Genomic DNA, 20,390 nt, shown 5'->3' with positions numbered 1-20,390 from the left:
TGAGAGTTGGTGGATAAATGCCACAGCTTCCCGTCCTGTGTTGGGACGGTTATAAGATACATGCTCTGTAATTCTGCAGAGGTCCTCAGCGGAATTGAGGTGCAATAACCAGCTCATTTCTGAAAACCATATTGGATTTTCTCCTTCATCCATCTCACTTTCTCCATTTTTCCAGTTCTGTTTTCCTGGAATCACCTCTCAAATACCTAGCCAGCACCCAAGTCTCAGAGTCTGCTCCCACAGAATCCCAGCTAAGAACGTGCCAATGTTCAATATTATTGAACAATTAGATTTATTTCAATTTTTCATTACTAGAAAAGGAATTGCAATGGAAATCCACATACAAATGTCTTTACTCTGAGTCTAATTTTTTTTTTTTTACAATAAATGCTGGATTAAAGGATGTGCAGATTTTAAAGATCAAATAACTTTTTAGAAAGCTTATTCCAATTTGCAGAGTGTTGGTTTCCCTATACACTGCTAACCCCTGGGTATTAACCTCTTCAGATAATTTGCCAGACCAGGTTAAAAATTCTGTCTCGTTTTAACCTGTAATTTTTACATATGTTTTTGGTCACATATTCTTTTGTTTGATGTGTTCCCTGTTTGTATCTTCCTATTTTTCTGATCAGATGTTTAAATATTTAAATCAATGTTTGTGGGCTCTTTACATATTAGAGATCTTAGTCCTTTGTCATATGTTATAAATTGTTTCCTTAAATGATCTTTTGACTAATTTTGTGCTCCTTAATAGTGTTGACTTAAAGAAAAACACACAGCATAAGAGTTTTGAGGTTAGGTTTTATTCAGGGCCTTACTGAGGACTATAGCCTGGGAGATAGCTCTGAGGAACTGCTCCAAAGAGGTGGGAGGACCCAGTTTATATATGATTTTTTTTTTTGGCTAGGAAATACATGCTGTCAAGCATACATCTTCATAAAAGATTATTACTAATCACAAAGAATAGACATCTCAAGTTAATTATTTTAGTGTTTATGTATGGGAGGATGCAAGAATCTGGGGTCATTGAAATTCTTCCTGAGATATCCATCTAACTATCCATGGGGTCTGTTTACTCAAAGCACAGAGCGCCTCATCCTGTTTTCATCCTGAATTCCTCTCAGGGTTGTACTGTGTCGGTGGGTGACTGCAGTGAGTCGCAATTCAGTGGGTGGTGAGCAACACTCTTTTGTTCTTCTTTGTTCGCAGTAGCCACTGTAATTGGCTTCATTCCCACATTCTGCACTGGCCTCCCTCTCTACACGTCTCTCCCCCCACCTAACCCACTCCCCGTGTTGACATTCTCACCATTTTCCTTTCTCTATAGGTCTTTCCACCTCATTTTCTTTCATCTTCTCTTTTCGTCATCTGGTTCCTTTATCCCTAATTTCTATTCTAAACATGGAATTAATCTGTCCATTCTACTTTGCAGTGATTCTCACTGGCCTGGAGGAGAGTACACATCTGAATCAATAAGAGATGTGCCTTTTTAAGCTTCCTGTTTCCCAGACTCTTGAGAATCACAGCCATAGTTACTGTGAGGTATACGTGGAGACCCTCAGCTGAGCAAAGGCAGAAAAAGTTGGGAACCACTGGCTGGAAGGTTTTAAAAGGCATGGAAATGCCACTTAGATTTCTTTTCTCTTTGGCTGTATGATGAAGCCTACAGAGAGACCCTTTGAGCTTAGAGCCCATCTCTGAGGAACTCCTTCTGTTTTTTGTATGCTTGGCAGATCTGCAAATTACTTTCTAAATTGATTGCTGAATGTGCTGAAGGCACATACTTGACTAGGTCCTGAGGACTAGCATCTGTTTTAAAGTCTGATCAATATGAAAAGCTGCTATCTTTATATAATGCCATGGATGGGGTCAAGTCTAAATTACATTTGCACATCACAAGAGCTTTCAAAGCTAATGCAGATGCCAAGGGCCTCTAGGGAGGGGTCACCACTCTGCTTTGTAGATTTACAGTCGCATATCTGCTGACCCAGGAAAGGAGGAAAGTGTACCCCTTGCATGCTGGGGAGCGTTCTAGTCTACTCATCACTGACCAGCCGCGTCTTCAGGCTGTCAGAGACTTCTGGCTTCATTCTTTTCATCCCAAATACAATTTTTTTTTACATTTATATTAACATATTTCCATACAAATAACCCAAAGAAAGTTTAGTATTAGTTTTTAATTTTTAAATTTTATTTATTTTTTTATACAGCAGGTCCTTATTAGTCATCAATTTTATACACATCAGTGTATACATGTCAATCCCAATCACCCAATTCATCGCCTCACCCCCCCCAACCCCCATGGCTTTCCCCCCTTGGTGTCCATACATTTGTTCTCTACATCTGTGTCTCAACTTCTGCCCTGCAAACCGGTTCATCTGTACCACCAAATACAGTTTATTGATCAGTTTTTAAACTCACAAAGCACAAAATATTTCTTTCCATTATGAGTTACTTAGAAATATGTATTAAATGAAAACTGTAGATTATCATTTTGAATGGATTTGATTTATATTCATTGAAATCATACAGTTCAACATTTCTAAAAAGAATTTGCAATGTTTATGTAATAAAATTATTAATATAGATATTACCATCAAAAAGTTACACACAAAAGGAAAAATAAGCAAAAATGTTGAGACAATCATAACTGCAGTGACTGAGCTTCAGAATTAGATCTCAGCTTCCCAAAACCATGGTAAAAAGATAATGGGGTAACAGGAAACATACAAAGCATTCACGATGGGAAGTATTTTTCCCCCCTGGGTTAAATTTAAAAGGAAAAATATCATTTGAATTTATGTATTTGAATTTAGTGGTTACCTAGTGGTAACCTTTCCAATATAAACTCATTGCAGACAAGGAAACATTTTTCTCATGTTTATTTCTTACAGTAAATCTTCAATATAAGCCAAAGGTATAAGATTTAAGTATAACTCAGTGGAAGTGTTTTCAGAGTAGTTTCAGTGAAAGAAGTTTCAGAGTAGTTCAGGGATCTAGCTTTCTGGCATTTAAAAACATAATCCAAGGCTCTATGTATTTCATACCTAAACTATTCAGAGGCCAGTATGTCTCTTAGGCTGTATTCCTTCACTGTTAGTTGTCATACCAGGGCTTTATGAAAGCCATGTAGGAGTTTGGATGGAAATAGTGAAAGATGAAAGTTTGCTTCTAAGATGCTGACTTCAGGTAAAGACCCACACATTTTTCACATTTTTGATGAAGCAACGAAATGCTTTTAATACTTTATATGATTCATGTTCTTTTATTAAATCAAAATATTTATTAATTCAAAGAAACTACTATTCGTTCTGCCGTAGGTACCTACTGATTCTTGGGGGAAAAACGGTGTGTATGTATATTTATATTTCTGTTTAATCATTGAACACTTGCCTGGTTAACTGAGCATCCTTTTGTCTGGTCTTTTGCTTCGAACTCAATTATTCCTTTAGTTCACAGTGACATGATAAATGTCAGTGATCTGAGTTAGCCTTGATTTTTAAGACTTCATTTTTTTTTGAACAGTTTTATGTTCATAGAAAAATTGAGGTACAGAGATTTCCCATGTACCCCTGTCCCCACACATGCATATTCTCTCCCACCATCAAATCCACCACCAAAGCGGTACATTTGTCACAACTGATGAACCTACACTGACATATCATAATCACCCAAAGTTCATAGTCTACATCAGGATTCACCCTTAGTGTTGTATGTTCTATGGGCTTGAACAAGGCCTTCTTGATGTCAGATGATCGATCCATCATCATGATAGGTGGCATGGAAACTGAAAGGTACATTTGTTGTTTTTTAACTATTATTTTTAAGAAGTATATCAAATGGAACTTAAAAACAATAAAATAAGAACAAGCCTGTCTTATTCCAGATGGTGAAGTGAAATAATCAGACCTGATCTATTTCTGCTAGTTCTGTTCACTATGAAACCTCTACAGAACAACTGATAAAAGAAGCAACCTGATAAAAAAAAAAAAAAACACACACACATTTACTGACACTTAAAAAAAAAAAGACTTCTCTACTTTAAAAAAAAAAAAAAAAATCACAGAATGCATAGCACTCAGGTCTTATGCGTTTGGTCCAAAGGCAAATGATGACTGCTCGGTGACCTCCAGCAGCACATCTGACCTCCATCCTGGTGCTGGGGTTCGGTTTGCTCAGGGTGAGAAGAGCCTCAGAAGCCTCCCCTGGGACACTGTGTTATTGATGGATGTGCTTGTGGCCAAGTTGTGTCTCACGTGATGTGTCTGGGAGCAGATGTGCCTATACTGTATAATGAAAAATCCCATTATACACTGTGATTTAAATCGAGAGTGTTAGAAGTCATTTTGTATCCACTCTGTTACTGTCTGTCTTAGTCTTTTTCAGATGTTTTGTAAGTCTTCTTAAATTGAAATTAGTTGATGTGTACCTTAAGAGCTTTATAGAGAGTTGTCTTACAATGCTGTGTTAGTCAGCTTGGACTACCAAAGCAAAATGCCATAGACTGTGTGGCTGAAACAACAGAAACTTACCTCTCACCATTCAGGAGGTTGGAAGTTCCAGATCGAGGTCTGGCAAGGTTTGGTTTTCAGTGAGAACTCTCTTCCTAGCTTGCCTCTCTTCCTGATCACTGCAGTCCTCACGTGGCCTTTCCTCTGAGCATGTGAAGATAGAAAGCACTCTCTCACTTCCTCTTCTTATAAAGCCACCAATCCTATCGGTTTAGGGCCCTATCCTTATGGCCTCATCTAACTTTAATTATCTCCTAAAGGCCCTGTCTCTAAATACAGTCACGTTGAGGATTTAGGGCTTGAATATGTGAATTCAGTCCATAGCAGATGCTAAAACAACAAAAAAACTTGGTATAATTTCTGTTGACCAAAAAAAAAAAAAAAAGAAAGAAAAAAGTAGGAAGTAAATCTGAGGGATCTTGTGAATGACCTATAATCATGGAACTCTTTAACAGTGAGAGGCATGGCTAGCCATCTGGGACATGTGATTTCTTTTGTAGCTTAAGCAGGATTTGGAGGTCCTTTCTAACCCGAAAATTCAATATTTTTAGGTAATAGCTCAATTATTGATTCTTAGTTATGGATAAATCAATTCCAAATATCCATGATTTTCTTTCATTATGCATTCTTTGTACATCCAGAGTACCTTGGGAAGTTATAATGGAAGAATCTGGCTGGCCTGAGTTTGTGTCCCAGCTTTTCTACTTACCAGCTGGGTAGCCTTCAGTTAGTTATGGTACCTCTTTGAGATTGCTTTTTGTCTATAAAATAATCATACTTACCTTGATGCGTATACAGTCAGCCCTCTGTATCCACGGGTGCAAGAACCCGTGGGTATAGAGAGCCGACTGTTCATGCCATTTTATATAAGGGACTTGAGCATCCTTGGATTTTGGAATCCACGGGGGGTCCTGGAACCAATCCCCCGAGAATACCTAGGGATGACTCTATTAATGAGAATACAGGCTATACTACTGTGTATGTATATATATATATATATATATGTATATGACAACACAGTAGTTTAGATATGAGAGGATGATAGGAATTTATCTGTGTCACACATATAATCCAGAGGTAAGCAGACCAGGGCTAGTAGGAGGCCTCCAACATCAACTTCAACAGAAACTTCCATCCCAGGGTGAAAGATGACAGCTCCAGCTCTTATTATCTCCCTCCAGTGGGAATGGAGAAAAGGTGAGAACAGCTCATTCACATTTACTTTTAGGGGCAGCATCCATGTGTCAATTCTGCTCACATCTCTTCCACCAGAGCTTAGATGTGTGGTTCTAGCAATCACAGAAGTTGGTTGAGAAGCATTGTCTCCAGCTAAATAGTGTTTTACTAACAATTTCTGCTTCACATTTGGCTATTGTAAAGATTAGAAATAATTTATTAATTTATTCACCTAACAGTGAATTGTGAAATATTATAACAAAGTGCCTAGCAAGGTGCCTTACACCTGGTAAATACCAAGTTGGATCACCCTCCTTACTTTCCTCTAGCACCTTACTACTCAAAATGTGGTCCAGGGTCCAAGCATCACCTTGAAGCTTGTTAAAAATGTAGACTCTCAGCCCCAAGCCAGACCTACTGAATCAGATCCTGTGTTTTAATAGTTTAAGGAGCCTCCACAGCAGCATATTCTTTGTCTTTTATGGTACCTGCACGCTATGTTATCTTGAGCACTTACAATGTTGCTATGAGAATTAAATGAGATAATATGTATAAAATACTGTAAAATCGGTAACGTGCTTCATATCATTATTTAACTGTATATGTCTGAGGGAGAATAAAGTGAATCTTAAGTTATTGAAATGCCAAGATTTGAGAATCATTGGGTTTTGGAATTTTCCAATGTTGATAATGTCCCCTGATATTGTAATGCCATGTAAAAAAGGCATTTCTATTTTCAGAAGACGTGCTTGAATCACCTTGCACTGTCCTAGGTACAGAGCTTTTCTCTAATTATGTAGGAAGATGCTAGGCCCATCCTTCTAAAATGAGGGTTTTCAGTGTATTTTTTCATAACGATTATTCTTTCTTGACATCTAAATATTGCAGCTTTTTATGTTCTTAATTATGTTACTACCTATACAGATTTTGATATCAAATGAACATGGAAATGATTCTTAAAAAGGTATCTGGAAAAACTGATTTAAAAAACAGTAGGTTTATGGTATCAGTTGAAACTAAAGATACTATACCTAATGCATTAAATGTAAGCAGCCAATCCAGATACCTATGTTAGTGTTGAGCTATTAGAAATTAGGAGAATCACCATTTCATGGACTTGTCTTCTCGTCTGTAAATTGGGAAACATGGTGTTTGTTCTGTCTCAAAGAGTTTTGGGAGCCATAACATGAGATCCTAGAAAAATGTAGCACATAGAAGATGATATTAATATCTAGTATTGTCAAAGTAGGAAGTATATGTGAACACGCATTGTGAAATAAGTATGTGAAAGTGCTTACTTAAATGTTTAGCAAACAGGCTTGCAGGCTGAGCTATGGCCTTGGTAGCCCCATCAAATTCTCAGTGTTCTTTGCTCCTGCTTCAAGTGGGTGGGACCCACTGAGAGACAAAGACTCGCCCACTGTTTCTGCAGGTCAGTCGGGTTTCTGCACATGATACAAGCATGTCTAGGTGATGCACATCTGATGCATTCAGGGAAAAGCCTGGGTGTTAGAAGAAAACCAAGGAGCCAAGAAGCTCACAGAGGAGGGAAAGCTCTAAATGATGGATTTTCCTGGGTCACTGGGAGTTGTACCTTTGCTCTCCCGCCTGTGATGGGAAGGATGACTGTATTGGAAGAGATTTCTGCTGTGTCTTTAGAGGCAAGCACGCACATGCCCTGTGGGCTTGGGACTGATGCATTCAGAAAAAAGACTACGAGGCTTTTTATAGGTGTTGCATTTCATTCTGCATTCCTTCTCATTAGCATTCAGTAATGAAAGCTGAACTGTCAATTTGAGTGTCTCATCCTGGAGGGATAAACGTAAGAATATGACATACGTTTTCCTCAGGGACTTTCAGCTAATTGTAGAGATAGTAAACAATTTTATCAGAGAGGAAGGTAATAACTAACATTTGTACTCTAAAGTAGATTTTGCTATGTTGTGCCCACATTTAAAAATAATGCATATAGGGCTTCCCTGGTGGCGCAGTGGTTGAGAGTCCGCCTGCCGATGCAGGGGACACGGGTTTGTGCCCTGGTCCGGGAAGATCCCACATGCCGCGGAGCGGCTGGGCCTGTGAGCCATGGCCGCTGAGCCTGCACGTCCGGAGCCTGTGCTCCGCAACGGGAGTAGGTCACAACAGTGAGAGGCCCGCGTACCGCAAAAAAAAAAAAAAAAAAATCTATCCATATCTGCATGTATATCTATATTATATAGAAAAAAGGCCCCAAATGGGCTGTACATTAAAATAAATGTTAATAGTGATGAGAATTCAAATTATTTTTTAAATTATTTTCAGTATTTTCTATATCTTCCTCAACAGATATATGTCGTTTATATAAGTCAATAACCGATTAAGCTTCTGAAGCCTCTGCAGCATTTTTTTTTTTTTGCGGTACGCGGGCCTCTCACTGTTGTGGCCTCTCCCGTTGCGGAGCACAAGCTCCGGACGCGCAGGCTCAGCAGCCATGGCTCATGGGCCCAGCCGCTCCGCGGCACGTGGGATCTTCCCGGACCGGAGCACGAACCCGTGTCCCCTGCATCAGCAGTCGGACTCTCAACCACTGCGCCACCAGGGAAGCCCCATCTGCAGCATTTTTATACATGCTCTCTCATTTGATCTTCACCATCACCCTGGAGGTCAGTCACTCATAAACCTCAGTGTCATGGACATGAGAAATGGAGGACACAGACAGACAACTCAGGCACCAAGGAAGTTAAGTGCAGAGAGATTACGTGATACGTACAGCGTAGCACAGGTAGCAAATGGCGAAAGCAGGAAAAATGGAAGGAGAATCGGGAGTGCTTGAATGAAAGGGGACTGTAAAGATCCCTGGACATCATTAGGTTTAGGGCATGGCATGGCTTTTTATTTCAACCTGGCTCCCTAAACTGAGTCCTGGTTCAGTTTTTATCAGACTCAAAGTTAGGGTCACAGTGGCTATGTTCGGCTTTGAGACCAGACAGTCTGAGTTTGATTTCCAGCTCTAGCCCTGCCTCGCTAATTAACCTGGATGGTTAATTACGGACTCAGGGCCTCAGTTTACCCATCTGTAAAATGAGGCAAATACTACTACTAGTTACTGTAAGGATTAAATGAGTTCATACATGTAAGATCCTTTATATGGGACAGTCTAAAGAGAAACAACTTTTTAATTGGTTAAATAAATAACAGATCATGAAGGAAAACCCTCATAAAAAGTGTATGGTCAGAGGGAGGACTCAACAAATACCAGCTAATATCCTCCACATCTTCATCCGCATCAGTGCAGGGCTGATGAGGACCATGGCGGGTGGAAGGATATCTCTGTGGCTTTCAGAGAGACAACTACATTATCCTACTGCAGAGGCAGCAACTTTTGATCTTACAGGGCCTGGGACAAGATACAGAGGCTAGGTCAGTACAAATATATCTGACATTAAACTCTCAATGACAGTATTATCATTTTGAGATATATAAACACAGATTGTAGTAATGATAGATTATGTTTCTTAATAGTTAGAAACATACTGATGTGTATCAAACGTGTATAGATGTATACCACCAAGTGCTGATAGCTATAGATCAGGAATGCAAAAAGAATGATAAAGTTAATACAGAAATATGAGAAAGTTTGTGCTGGTATTATGGGATGGTTCAGTTCTCTGTTCAAATCCACACCAACCCCTCCCTCTTTATTACAGATATTTGGAATCTGTGTGTATACTTAGATGTTCTCTCTGATTTTACAAGGTGGTAAGGCAAGTGATTGCCGTTAAATTAAGAAAGATTGTTTTGTCTTCGAAAGACCTGGACGATGAGTCTGAGCGTGGGGTGTACTGTAAGGGTTAATTCCCTCAGAACTGGAATTAGTCAGAGCTGTCCTACTGAAATAAGAGTACCTGCCTACTGTTGACCCCCACTCAATGCATGAAACAATTGATTAATAATGTTGCTTTGTAAACATTGAGTTGGAGGCGTTTCAAGGAGATTTGCACCAACTGTCAGCATTGTTTATTGATAATAGATTGATGATTTGCAGCTGGTCTTGGTGAGACACTTGAAGGGCTCTGCTGTTGAGGCTGGTTACCTAGCAGGGATGTGTCTACAGGACCAGCAAAATATTAAAAAACACCAGCTAGGACTCTATCCCAGAAGTGGCCTGAAATACTGCGGGTTGAGTTTAGAAGATTACTCAGAGAGAATGTATGATGGAATCCTCATGGCTTTGCTCTCCTATTCCTAATTATACTGAGTCCTTCAGTTCTCACACAGGTAGTTTGTTGAAATCCCCAAATACTGGGGGGCCAGAACCTGTCATAAACATCCCTTCTCCCGCTTCTTTTCCAAAACATGTGAAATGTGTTTCTTTGTCATGTTTTACAGACCCCCTGGCTGTGGAATACAAGACACTGCTGGTACAACTACCCCTATCAGGTAAGGACACATTACCGTCTGGGTTTTTACACATGTAAAGTACCTTTCTTAGGTCAAAGCCATGGTTTCAGGCAGGTCCCAGCAGGTTGGGCAGCCACTTTGCTTGCCCCCGCCGTACCCCCTGCTGCTTGATGGTGGACACAGCCTAGTGAGAGAGGTAGTTTGTGTTAGAATCAAAGCTTGAGCAGATGGAGGAAGTGTGGAAGGTGCATTTGCTGGAGAGTAAGATACAATCACTTCAGAAGGTGGATAATTCCTTTTCTTTCTTTTTTTTTGCGGTACGTGGGCCTCTCACTGTTGTGGCCTCTCCCGTTGCGGAGCACAGGCTCTGGACGCACAGCCTTAGCGGCCATGGCTCACAGGCCCAGCCGCTCCGCGGCATGTGGGATCTTCCCGGACCGGGCATGAACCCGTGTCCCCTGCATCAGCAGGCGGACTCTCAACCACTGCGCCACCAGGGAAGCCCGGATAATTCCTTTTCTAACAGCAGTCTGCTTTGGGTCACTGAGGACCGGATAACAGCCCTGGCCTGTCTCGGCAGCTAGCGGGCAGAGCTCAAGGGAGGAGCTGGAGCTGGCGTGCTGAGTTTGGTTCACTCTGTGACTTAGGAGCGGCCTCTAAAGATGTAAATAAAGCACTATTTCCTTGAACTCAGAAAAATGGGCTTGTCCCATTACATGTAGACAAAGATAGCATCATTGAAAATGAGATTAAAATCATATCCCAGACAGGGAGCATTTCAGATCCCTGCCCACAGACATACCTTTGCCTCTGTTCGTGAATTCAGTAATATTAGCATGTGTTGTGGTCCCTAGCTCAGTTACTATTTGAATATTAAAGCTGGGACTGTTCTCGAAATTTCTTGCTGAACCATTTCTAGAATTTCTAGTTCATTTGGGATATATTATTTAAGGGAAACAAATACAACCAGGTATTTTAGTGATAAAGAGACGGACATTGTGATAAGCGATTTGGATTTTTGAGTTTGGGATTCTTTGGGTTGTCTTTTTAGATGCGTTTGGTCTAACAAAGTTAATGGGAGCAGGTGTGCCCTGCAAGTTCTCTGTTACACACAGTGTTGCATTAGCGGGTAGGGTCTGGTGTTGGTTACCCCTCGGGTAGGTTCAAGGCTAGGGACATGTTGAAATGGGGATTCCAGTTTGCATTTCCATCTCTTTCATGTAGTGCATTCAAATTAAGAAAGACTAAATCAGCAACATGACATGGTCAGAGAGAGCTGAACATTCCAGGGCTATCTGATGAAGACTAAAGCAACGTTGAAAGCAATGACTTACTGTACACACTTGTAATTCACAGACCAAACTGCTGTTTACTGTCTTAAATACTTGGAATATTGTCATTTACCCCTCTCTTTGTGCCCTGCAATGGTATACTGAGTGGAGAGGATCCTGTCCTCCTGTGTTTTGTCGACAAAGATGAATGAGGGGGACAACTGTTTTTCTTGATGTCCATGCTTAGAGTTGGTAGTTAAGTGATTGCTGACTTCTTGCGAAAGTCACTTATTATGCTGCTATTGGTTTACAAAGCATTTCAGTTTCAACACCTTGTGTGCAGCCATGTGGAGGTGTTCATGTAATGAGTTTCAAAGGTCTTTCATTCATTCTGGGAAAGCAAGTTGTTTCATTACAACCCAATGAAACAATTAAAAACAACTCATCAGGAATGGTTTTTTAAAACTCTGTTTTGTTTTTATGGATTTATGTGCAAAATAAATATTACTGACTTCCACTGCTTCCCTGAGCTTCTCCCCCTTCCTGGACCTGTGAGGCAGGTAGAGCAGGTGTCACCTCCATTTTCCAATAAGTAAACGAAGGCCCTACTGAAGCTGTGGAGCGGGGACTCAAACTCAGATTCCCTGGCTGGGCGCCTAGTCTGGTGTCTCTTGGCAGCTTCCTCGTCCCCCTGACCTTTTAATAAATGTTTTTGAATTATCTTTTTTTTTTTAATATTTACAATGTACAGAACATTTCCTAAAGACAAGAAAGCTCCAATTAAGGCAGAATTTGAAACTATGTCTCAGTGACCCATAGAGTACTCCAGTTTCTTTCACCTTCCCTGGTCCCTGTGCTGTGGAATCTCACAGGAGTTGTCCAGAGTTACTCTTTCTGTGTATATGTTAGAATTTTTTTGCAGGTTGCCTAAAGGAATCTTTAGAGACTCATGTCTAAGTACCATAAATGCAATTGTTAAAATGAGTGGTGAATCGGGTACCAATGCCAAATGTTCATACTGATTGACACTTTTTTAGTTGGAGATGAAACAAAGCTAATGACATCAAGCTGTGGATTACAGGCGTCCTTCAAAGCTCCCTTATCCACAGAGAGAATGGGGCCAGAATTTGTGGAGGCGTAAGACAATGTCACTTTTCAGTACTGAGCTTGAGATGTTTGACACACAGATTTGGTTTCCTATTAATTATTAATCTTGCCTTTTTCTCTTTGATCCTCAGCCACTCACGCCTGACCTTCACTACTATTATATCCTGGAGCTGTCGTTTTATTGGTCTTTAATGTTTTCCCAGTTCACTGATATCAAAAGAAAGGTAAGAGTGGGTGTGTTGTAAAGGGCTTCTAAACAGGTGTCTTTCATGGCCCTAGGCAGATGGATATAGAGTCTCAAAGGCACTCACTTCTGTTCTCCCATCAGTACTGCATTAGTACAACTTTCGGCATTATTACAGAAAATTTTCTACTTTTGTTTGTGCTGTTTTATATTTTATTCCCATTGTCTCTTCACTCTCCCCCCCCCCACCAAACCTAGTGTTCTTTTCTCCATGAAAAAGTATAACAGTGAATCTTAACAGCATTAATTTCCTCTCAGTCTGATTCACAAGTCCCTTTGTTCTCCAAATTAAAGAAGAAAAATTGGGGCTTCCCTGGTGGCACAGTGGTTGAGACTCCGCCTGCCGATGCAGGGGACATGGGTTCGTGCCCCGGTCCAGGAGGATCCCACATGCCGCGGAGCGGCTGGGCCCATGAGCCATGGCCGCTGAGCCTGCGCGTCCGGAGCCTGTGCTCTGCAATGGGAGAGGCCACAACAGTGAGAGGCCCGTGTACCACAAGAGAAAAAAAGAAGAAAAATTGTATCTGTAGCTCCTGGGGAGAGAGTAAAATCTCAGTGTTCCAGCCCTATAGAATGAAGATTTCCCCAATTAAAGAGTTATCTAATGTCAAAATACATTAGGAAAACACAGCATTCCTAAGCGAACTGTGGTCTGGTTTTCACCCCTCCCCTCCGCTGGAATAGCTTTTGCTGAGGGTACTCTTGACCTCTTAAGTGTTAGACCCACTCATTCTAGTTCTCATCCTACCAGCTTCTGGGCAGAATTGGCACTTTTGGCTATTCAATTTTTTTTTTCCGTGAAGCTATTTTCTCCAGGTTCCCATATTTGGATCATTCCTTCAAGTCATCTTTGCTGGTCTCCACCCCAGTGCCCCGTGCTCTGCATACTTGCGTGCACCAGGGTCTGGTGGTTCTAGATTACAGCACATCATCTCCCTGGGTGATCCAGGTTCATACCCTCCAGCACTGTCAACCATAACTTCTATACCAATAACTCCCAAATGGTTCTCTCCTGTCCCAAATCCTCTCTGGGTCCACACTTCCGCAAATCTAATCATAAGTGATAGTATTGTGTTCTTCTTGTTATTTTATCATTTAATCCTCACAACCGCCCGAAGACTGATTACTTGTTATTACTTATTATTTATAAGTAATAATAAGTAATAACTGATCGCTTATTATTTATTTTCCTTTTATTATCACTTATTATTATTTATTTTCCTTTTATGAATGAGGAGACTGAACCTTACAAAGTGCTCCCGACCGAACACATCATCTTGTCCTAGTCTTGTTCTTCCTCCAGTAATCTTTATCACAGGCAGTCATGTAAGCTAGACGTTTTCCTTCGCTCTCCTCTTTGCCATCCCTTGTACCTACTTCCTTAGTATCACTGACACGTTTAGAGTCCTCTTTACTTTGGCTTAATCTGTTACAACGGCCTCTTAAATGGCACTCCTATCTAAATAGTCATTCTTGTCTTCCTGCCATCTAAGAGTTCTGTTTCTCAAACCTTAAGTCAAAGCCAAACTACTTGGAGTGATATTCAGGGTTGTCACCGCGATTCAAACCCACCTCTGTAGTTGTATCGCCCACCCTTCTCCCCCTCTTTTGACACACACACATGTCTTGGTTACAGATATCTTCTCACCATTGTTCAAACACATTTTTTTCCCATAACATCTTTGTTTTTTACAAGACCTTGCCTGTGGCTAGAATCTACTCTATTCCCCTTCCTCCTAGACCAGACCAAGCCCCAAAGCAGGCTCTTCTTTGAAGCCTTCTTCATTCCCATGATTTTTGACCACTTCTTCCTCTGTGTTTAGTTTACCAGTGCCCAATACTTACCATAGTGTACTTTTTAATGGTATGGTGACCTGCCTGTCTCCCTTCACCAGACTTGGAGGGCAAAGAGCAGGATGTGTTCATCTTTGTATCTCTCGTGACTGTCAATGCACCTGCTTATGGTGGGGCTCAGTAAGTTTAGGGTGAATGAATAAAGGGACTCATCAGAATGTCTTCTCCCTTACTCATGGATATCTCCCAGGCTCCTTTGCAAACAGGACTGTGCATTGTGATAGAATGAAATACTATAACATTCCATTTCTTGGTTACGTGGGTAATCTGCCAAATTGTAAAATATCCATGTGGCAGCTGAAAAGCATTTAGGAGTCTACAGCCCTCGTACCTGCATCGCCTCCCCAGGTACGCTCCTGCCACTCTCCTATGGCAATGGCTTACTTGGTTGGCAAAAGGCTGTCTTTCCTGACAGCATGGTCTTAATGTGGTATATGTCACCTGATTCTCAGAAGTGAACGGTCCCTGCAAGAGCTAAGGCTTAGGCGTAGCAGATAACTCATTGACACGCAAAGTTTGTGGTTCCCTTACTCATTGCGCCAAATGCTCTGGGTCCATTTCTCAAAACGTTTAAAGATCCTTGAGTGATGATATGCCAATTAGATCTCGTCTCTCTTATATGAGGAGCCTTGTTCATTCCTGTGGTCAATACTTGTAGACTGATGGTCTCCACTGTGCCAGGCCCATTGTGCATTTTATTTATTTATTTATGTTTGAAATCTTTAGTTGTGGGAAAAATGCAAAACATAAAATTTACCATCTTAACCATTTTTAAGTGTGTAGTTTAGTAGTGTTACACACATTCGTGCTGTTGTGCAACCAGTTTCCAGAACCCCTTTCATCTTGTAAAGCAAACTCTGTATCCATTAATCAACAGTCCCCCATTCCCTCCTCACCCAATCTCTACTCCTGGCAACCACCATTCTACTTTCTGTCTCTATGAATCTGATGACTCTGCGTACCTTATTTAAGTGGAGTCACACTGTAGGTGTCCTTTTGTGACTGACGTATTTCACTTAGCATAATGTCTTATTCATCATGTTGTAGCATGTGTCAGAATTTCCTTCCTTTTTAAGGCTGAAGAATACAGATTGTATTTTCTTTTGAGGAGCATTTTTTCCAGGTAGTCACAGAAAACAGTTGTATAACAAAGAAGGAGTCTTGACTATTCTTCTGGTCTTGTAGTTGGGAAAATTGATGTCCGACGAACTTATGTAAAATTTTCAAGGTTGTGCCATGTGGGAATCAATTAGAGCCCAAGTTTACCAAGCGAAGGTCCATGATTCACTCATAGATGAGATATTGTCCACAATTCTTGCCTTGTGTTGCCTGGCCATGCTCCTGACGTTAGAGATAGTAGGCCTTCTGCAGTTCTTTGCCATTTTATGAGTTCCTCTTTTGCTTAATGAGAATTAGGGATGCCATCAAGTCAAAGAGATTAATGAAGGCAAAACTGACTGTTACTGGGCCCCCAAGAGCCTAGTCCTAGGGAGCCATTGCTGCACCAGAAGTCAGCAAGCCCCTTCTGCTTGCTTGAGCTTCCTAACATGCATTTACCATGTCTTTTCACTGAGCCACGAGGACTCATAGAGGCTCTGTTGTTTTAAGCCAAATGACCATCTTCTTAATAGTTACTATAAGTGGATTATTTTCAGGGGTCGAAGTGTATAATTTTCTATGGTTTTAACTTATCTTGCATCAGTGTAGAGAAGGCCTTCAAAAAGGGGCATTTTTGCAGTGAGGTCCATGGAATTGATTTAGACCTGTACATATTGTCAAGGTTTATAAATTAATGATACATACGTTTTCCTGGTCAACGCTAATAGCTTATTGTAGCCATCTGGCACCCCTCCCTTCTTCCCTTGGTCCGAGTACCTTTGCAGGTTCATGGTGCAGCTGGCTTATTCTTGTTTCTTGCACAAAATGGGAATTTGGCTACTACCGTACGTGCTTGTTACTCCACACAGGTTTTAATAAGGAAGGCCTTCTCCTCTGTTGCCACCTCTCATTAATGAGTTGTAGCCCATGCTTTTCTCCTTCGCATCTTGCTGACTGTTACTGCAGGTCCCTGCTGGTTCCCTCCTCACTGCCCTCCCACCCAGAGGACCTGCCATTCCAGCCATCAGCGAGGATTTATGGTATATTCTCCTGCCAAATACATCTCCACCTTCTATGTTGCAACTGTTAACTAAACTCTCACCCTCTAAAAACAGCCCGCCTCCTAATTATAGAATAGAGATGTTTGAAGACATCCATTGACAACAGAGCATGGAAATCAACTTCTGAAGGCTATCCGTAGGGTTGTTAAATAGAAAGGTTATAGGGGGGGCTTCCCTGGTGGCGCAGTGGTTGAGAGTCCGCCTGCTGATGCAGGGGACACGGGTTCGTGCCCCGGTCCGGGAAGATCCCACATGCCGCAGAGCGGCTGGGCCCGTGAGCCATGGCCGCTGAGCCTGCGTGTCCAGAGCCTGTGCTCCGCAATGGGAGAGGCCACAACAGTGAGAGGCCCGCGTACCGCAAAAAAAAAAAAAAAAAGAAAGGTTATAAAAATATTTCTACAGTTGCCTTATTAAATGACAATGAACTTGAACAGCCATTTTCAAATAGCCACCAGAATACATAAACGTTTGATCCAAATGCACGCCTCCAGCTGTTAGAATCAGTACCTTAAAATATGAAGTTCAGAAATAACTCTTAGTGACTTAATTGGTTCATGAGTCTTTCTAAAAATGGCTTTTATATTCACAAACTCTTCCCCTCTAGAAACGTCCTAGTATTGCCATCTTTTTTTTTTTCTTTTAAGTGCTCTGTTTCCAAATAGAATCTGGAGTTTAAAAATGATGGTGGGATAGGAAGGGTGGGAGGGAGGGAGATGCAAGAGGCAAGAGATATGGGAACATGTGTATATGTATGGCTGATTCGCTTTGTTATGGAGCAGAAACTAACACACCATTGTAAAGCAATTATACTCCAATAAAGATGTAAAAAAAAAAAAAAAAATTGGAGAACTTTCATCCCTGTGGTGACAGAATGCACTGTCTCTCTTGATCATTTCCAGGGTTGGTACTTATTTGGTCAGTGACGATATACATACTGTTAATCTCCACAGACGGAAGGGACTAGCTAAGATGTAGTCATTTAATATAATGGAATTAAAATTTAAGTATTCTATTATATGCCACCAAGGTATATATATATATATCTTTGAAGATTTTTCTTTCCTTCCTTACTTTTTACTTCTTTTTTCTGTCCATTCCTCTCCTTCCTTCCCTTCCTTCTTTTGTAAAATGAAATAGTTAAGGTACCTTATTCAAAAACAATAGGTATATTCTTGGGATTCACTATTGTTTGAATCACCTTTTATTTCCCAAGCCTTAATATTTATTAAGATTCTGTCTTTTAGCACCTGTTTACCATGAGTATTTCTCCCGTACATGTACATTTTCTAATGGAAGCTAATAAGTATGACTGTGATGGAGCTCAGAACAGCTTGCTTGTATCCAAGCCCTGTGTCCCTTTTAACTAAGCTGCTGTTGGGCTTGATGGCCTGGGCCCTTGGCCAGTGAACCTTGCTCGTGTTCGGGGTCCTTTGCAGGAAATCATCTATGGCCGAGTTCCAGGGCCCAGCGGGTAAAATCAGCTTGTTGCTCTTTTGGTCTTTAACCTGAGAGAAAATCTACATCTCATAAAAGATCCCTAAGAGAGAGAGAAGATGATGATTAAGTTTAGCAAGAAACTTATTGACAGGCTTGTGTTTGCTCTTTAGTAACTTGCATAGAAAATAACCGGTGTTCATTGCTATGAGTGCTTCAGCTGCCTTTTGAGGGCCTGCCATGCTCCAGATCTTTCCTGCTTCAATTAGCTTTAGGGTAAAAAAAAAAAAAATGCATGTTTTGATCATTTAATAAGGAAGCAGTATGGCATAGAATTAAATAAAACAATATCCGTGAAACCATCTAGTACAATGCTTGACAGAACTCAGAGCAGTACCTAGCACATAATGACGAAAGTTGGGTTGAATCAAAACACAGTGCTAAGACCAGAAACAAATCAAAAAACCTCCCAAACTCGTGCTCGCAAATTTTCGTATTTTTGGTCAATTAAAGTGAACAAAATTAATTAGGAAAAGGGACTAACTTAAGGTTGCCAACCTTTTACTTTTCCTAGTAAGGAAATTTTAAAAGTACCTACCACTTACTACCATCAATTCATAAAAGAAAGAACATGTTAATATTTTAAAGGAGAAAAGGCACCTTGTAATAAAGGCCAATCCTTTCCATTTATCAGTATGAAAAAGTTTTTATTTCTCTCATTTTCTTCTAGACTGGGGAAAAATTATGGGTAATATGGCTTCTTAGAGGGTAAAATCATGGGCTCTGGAGTCCATCTACCTGCCCGGCACCACTTCTAATTTGGTGTGACCTTCAGCAAGTTACTTTCCCTCTCTGTACCTTTGTGTCCTGATCCAAAGAATAGAGTTCATATAACTGACCTCATGGGAGTGTTGAGAGCATAAATAAGTGACACATGCTGTTGAAACAGTGCTTGGCACATAACAAATGCACCATGTATGTCAGCTGTTAACTGTAATCATTAATATGATTCACCAAATATTGCCAGCTCTCTACTCTCAGGCACATGGAGGATTGTACTCAGCCTTGCCCCTTCTTGTGGTTGGATGGGGCCATGTGACTGGTAGGCTGTAAGCAGAATGGACTCCAGTCAGTAATGTAATGTAATTGCTGGTGTGAGACCCACTAGAGTCTCTTTTCCCCTCTAGTACAGCGATTGGTAACATTTGAGATGGAGGCTGCTCCATCAGTCTGGGTCCCTGAGTGATGGTGATAAACAGAGTGCCCTTTGTCCAGCCAGTTGGTAACATGTAGTAAATAAGAAACAGGCCTTTGGTATAAACCACTGAGATTTTAAGGGCTTTCTTTTTGCCTCATAACCTAGCTTATCCTGACTGTGCAGCTATTATTAATAAGCTGGCTGATTATCGTCTCCTAGAACAATTTTTGGAAATCATTTGTCTATATAGCAGTTCTCAAAGTGTGGTCTGCAGACACCTGGAGATTTCTGAGACCCTTTCAGGAGATCTGCAACATAAAAACTGACTTCATCATAATACTAGGATGTCATTTGCCTTTCTTACTGCATTGAAATTTGCACTAATCGTGCTAAAGTAACAGCAAAACTGCTAGCAGTGGCACCAAACAGTATGAGTAGTTTTGTGTTCCTCGCTGCCGTGTGCTTGCAGGAAGAAAAAAAATGTCAGTTTCACTTGACAATGCTCTTGTTGAAGCAGTAAAAAGTGTTAATCTGATTAAATCTCTATTCTTGAGTATACATTTTAAAAATTAGTTTGTGTGATGAAATGGGAAGGAGGCATAAAGAGCTTCTGTGGCAGAACACTGTACAGTGTGCTCAAGAAAAATCATGTGTAGTTAGTGGTTTGCATTGAGGGACGTACTAGCTGCTTTTTTCCCCTAAAGAATCTCATTTTTACTTGAAAGAATGACAAACTATGTTTATTCCAACTTGTGTATTTGGTAGACGCATTCTTGAAAAGCACAAAGTGAACTTTTCAAGGTTGTTTCAAGTAAAACCATTGACATTAATTGTTGTCAATGATACAACTCAAGCTTTCAAGAAAAAAATTAGATTTTTAGAAAAGCTTATGTCCAACAGCATGACCTTGATAGCGTCTCAATACTTAAAGACTTTTCTCATGAGATTGATAGTGATGTTAGTAAATGTGATTTTTAAAATACTATGTGACAATCTGTCTCATTAACTCCGTGAGCCAATATTTTCCAAGTGACAATGCATGATGCTCCAGAATTA

The 20,390-nt window shown here is 40.6% G+C and overlaps 1 protein-coding gene across 2 annotated transcripts in view; it reads left to right on the top strand.

Annotated features, from left to right (window-relative positions):
* The window catches only part of CERS6 (ceramide synthase 6), a gene marked incomplete at both ends in the record, with an annotated part of 316,660 nt that overhangs the window by 228,560 nt on the left and 67,710 nt on the right, over positions 1-20,390 (top strand). For both annotated transcript variants that reach the window (XM_082658771.1, XM_082658770.1), the window contains 2 exons: positions 10,056-10,106; positions 12,577-12,669. In XM_082658771.1, coding sequence (XP_082514897.1) covers positions 10,056-10,106; positions 12,577-12,669 — 144 coding nt within the window. The remainder of the gene's footprint in view (positions 1-10,055; positions 10,107-12,576; positions 12,670-20,390) is intronic.

Source organism: Grampus griseus (genome assembly GCF_964374135.1).
Source record: "Grampus griseus genome assembly, chromosome: 7".
Classification (NCBI taxonomy): Eukaryota; Metazoa; Chordata; class Mammalia; order Artiodactyla; family Delphinidae; genus Grampus; species Grampus griseus.
This window is presented reverse-complemented; position numbering and strand designations above follow the sequence as displayed.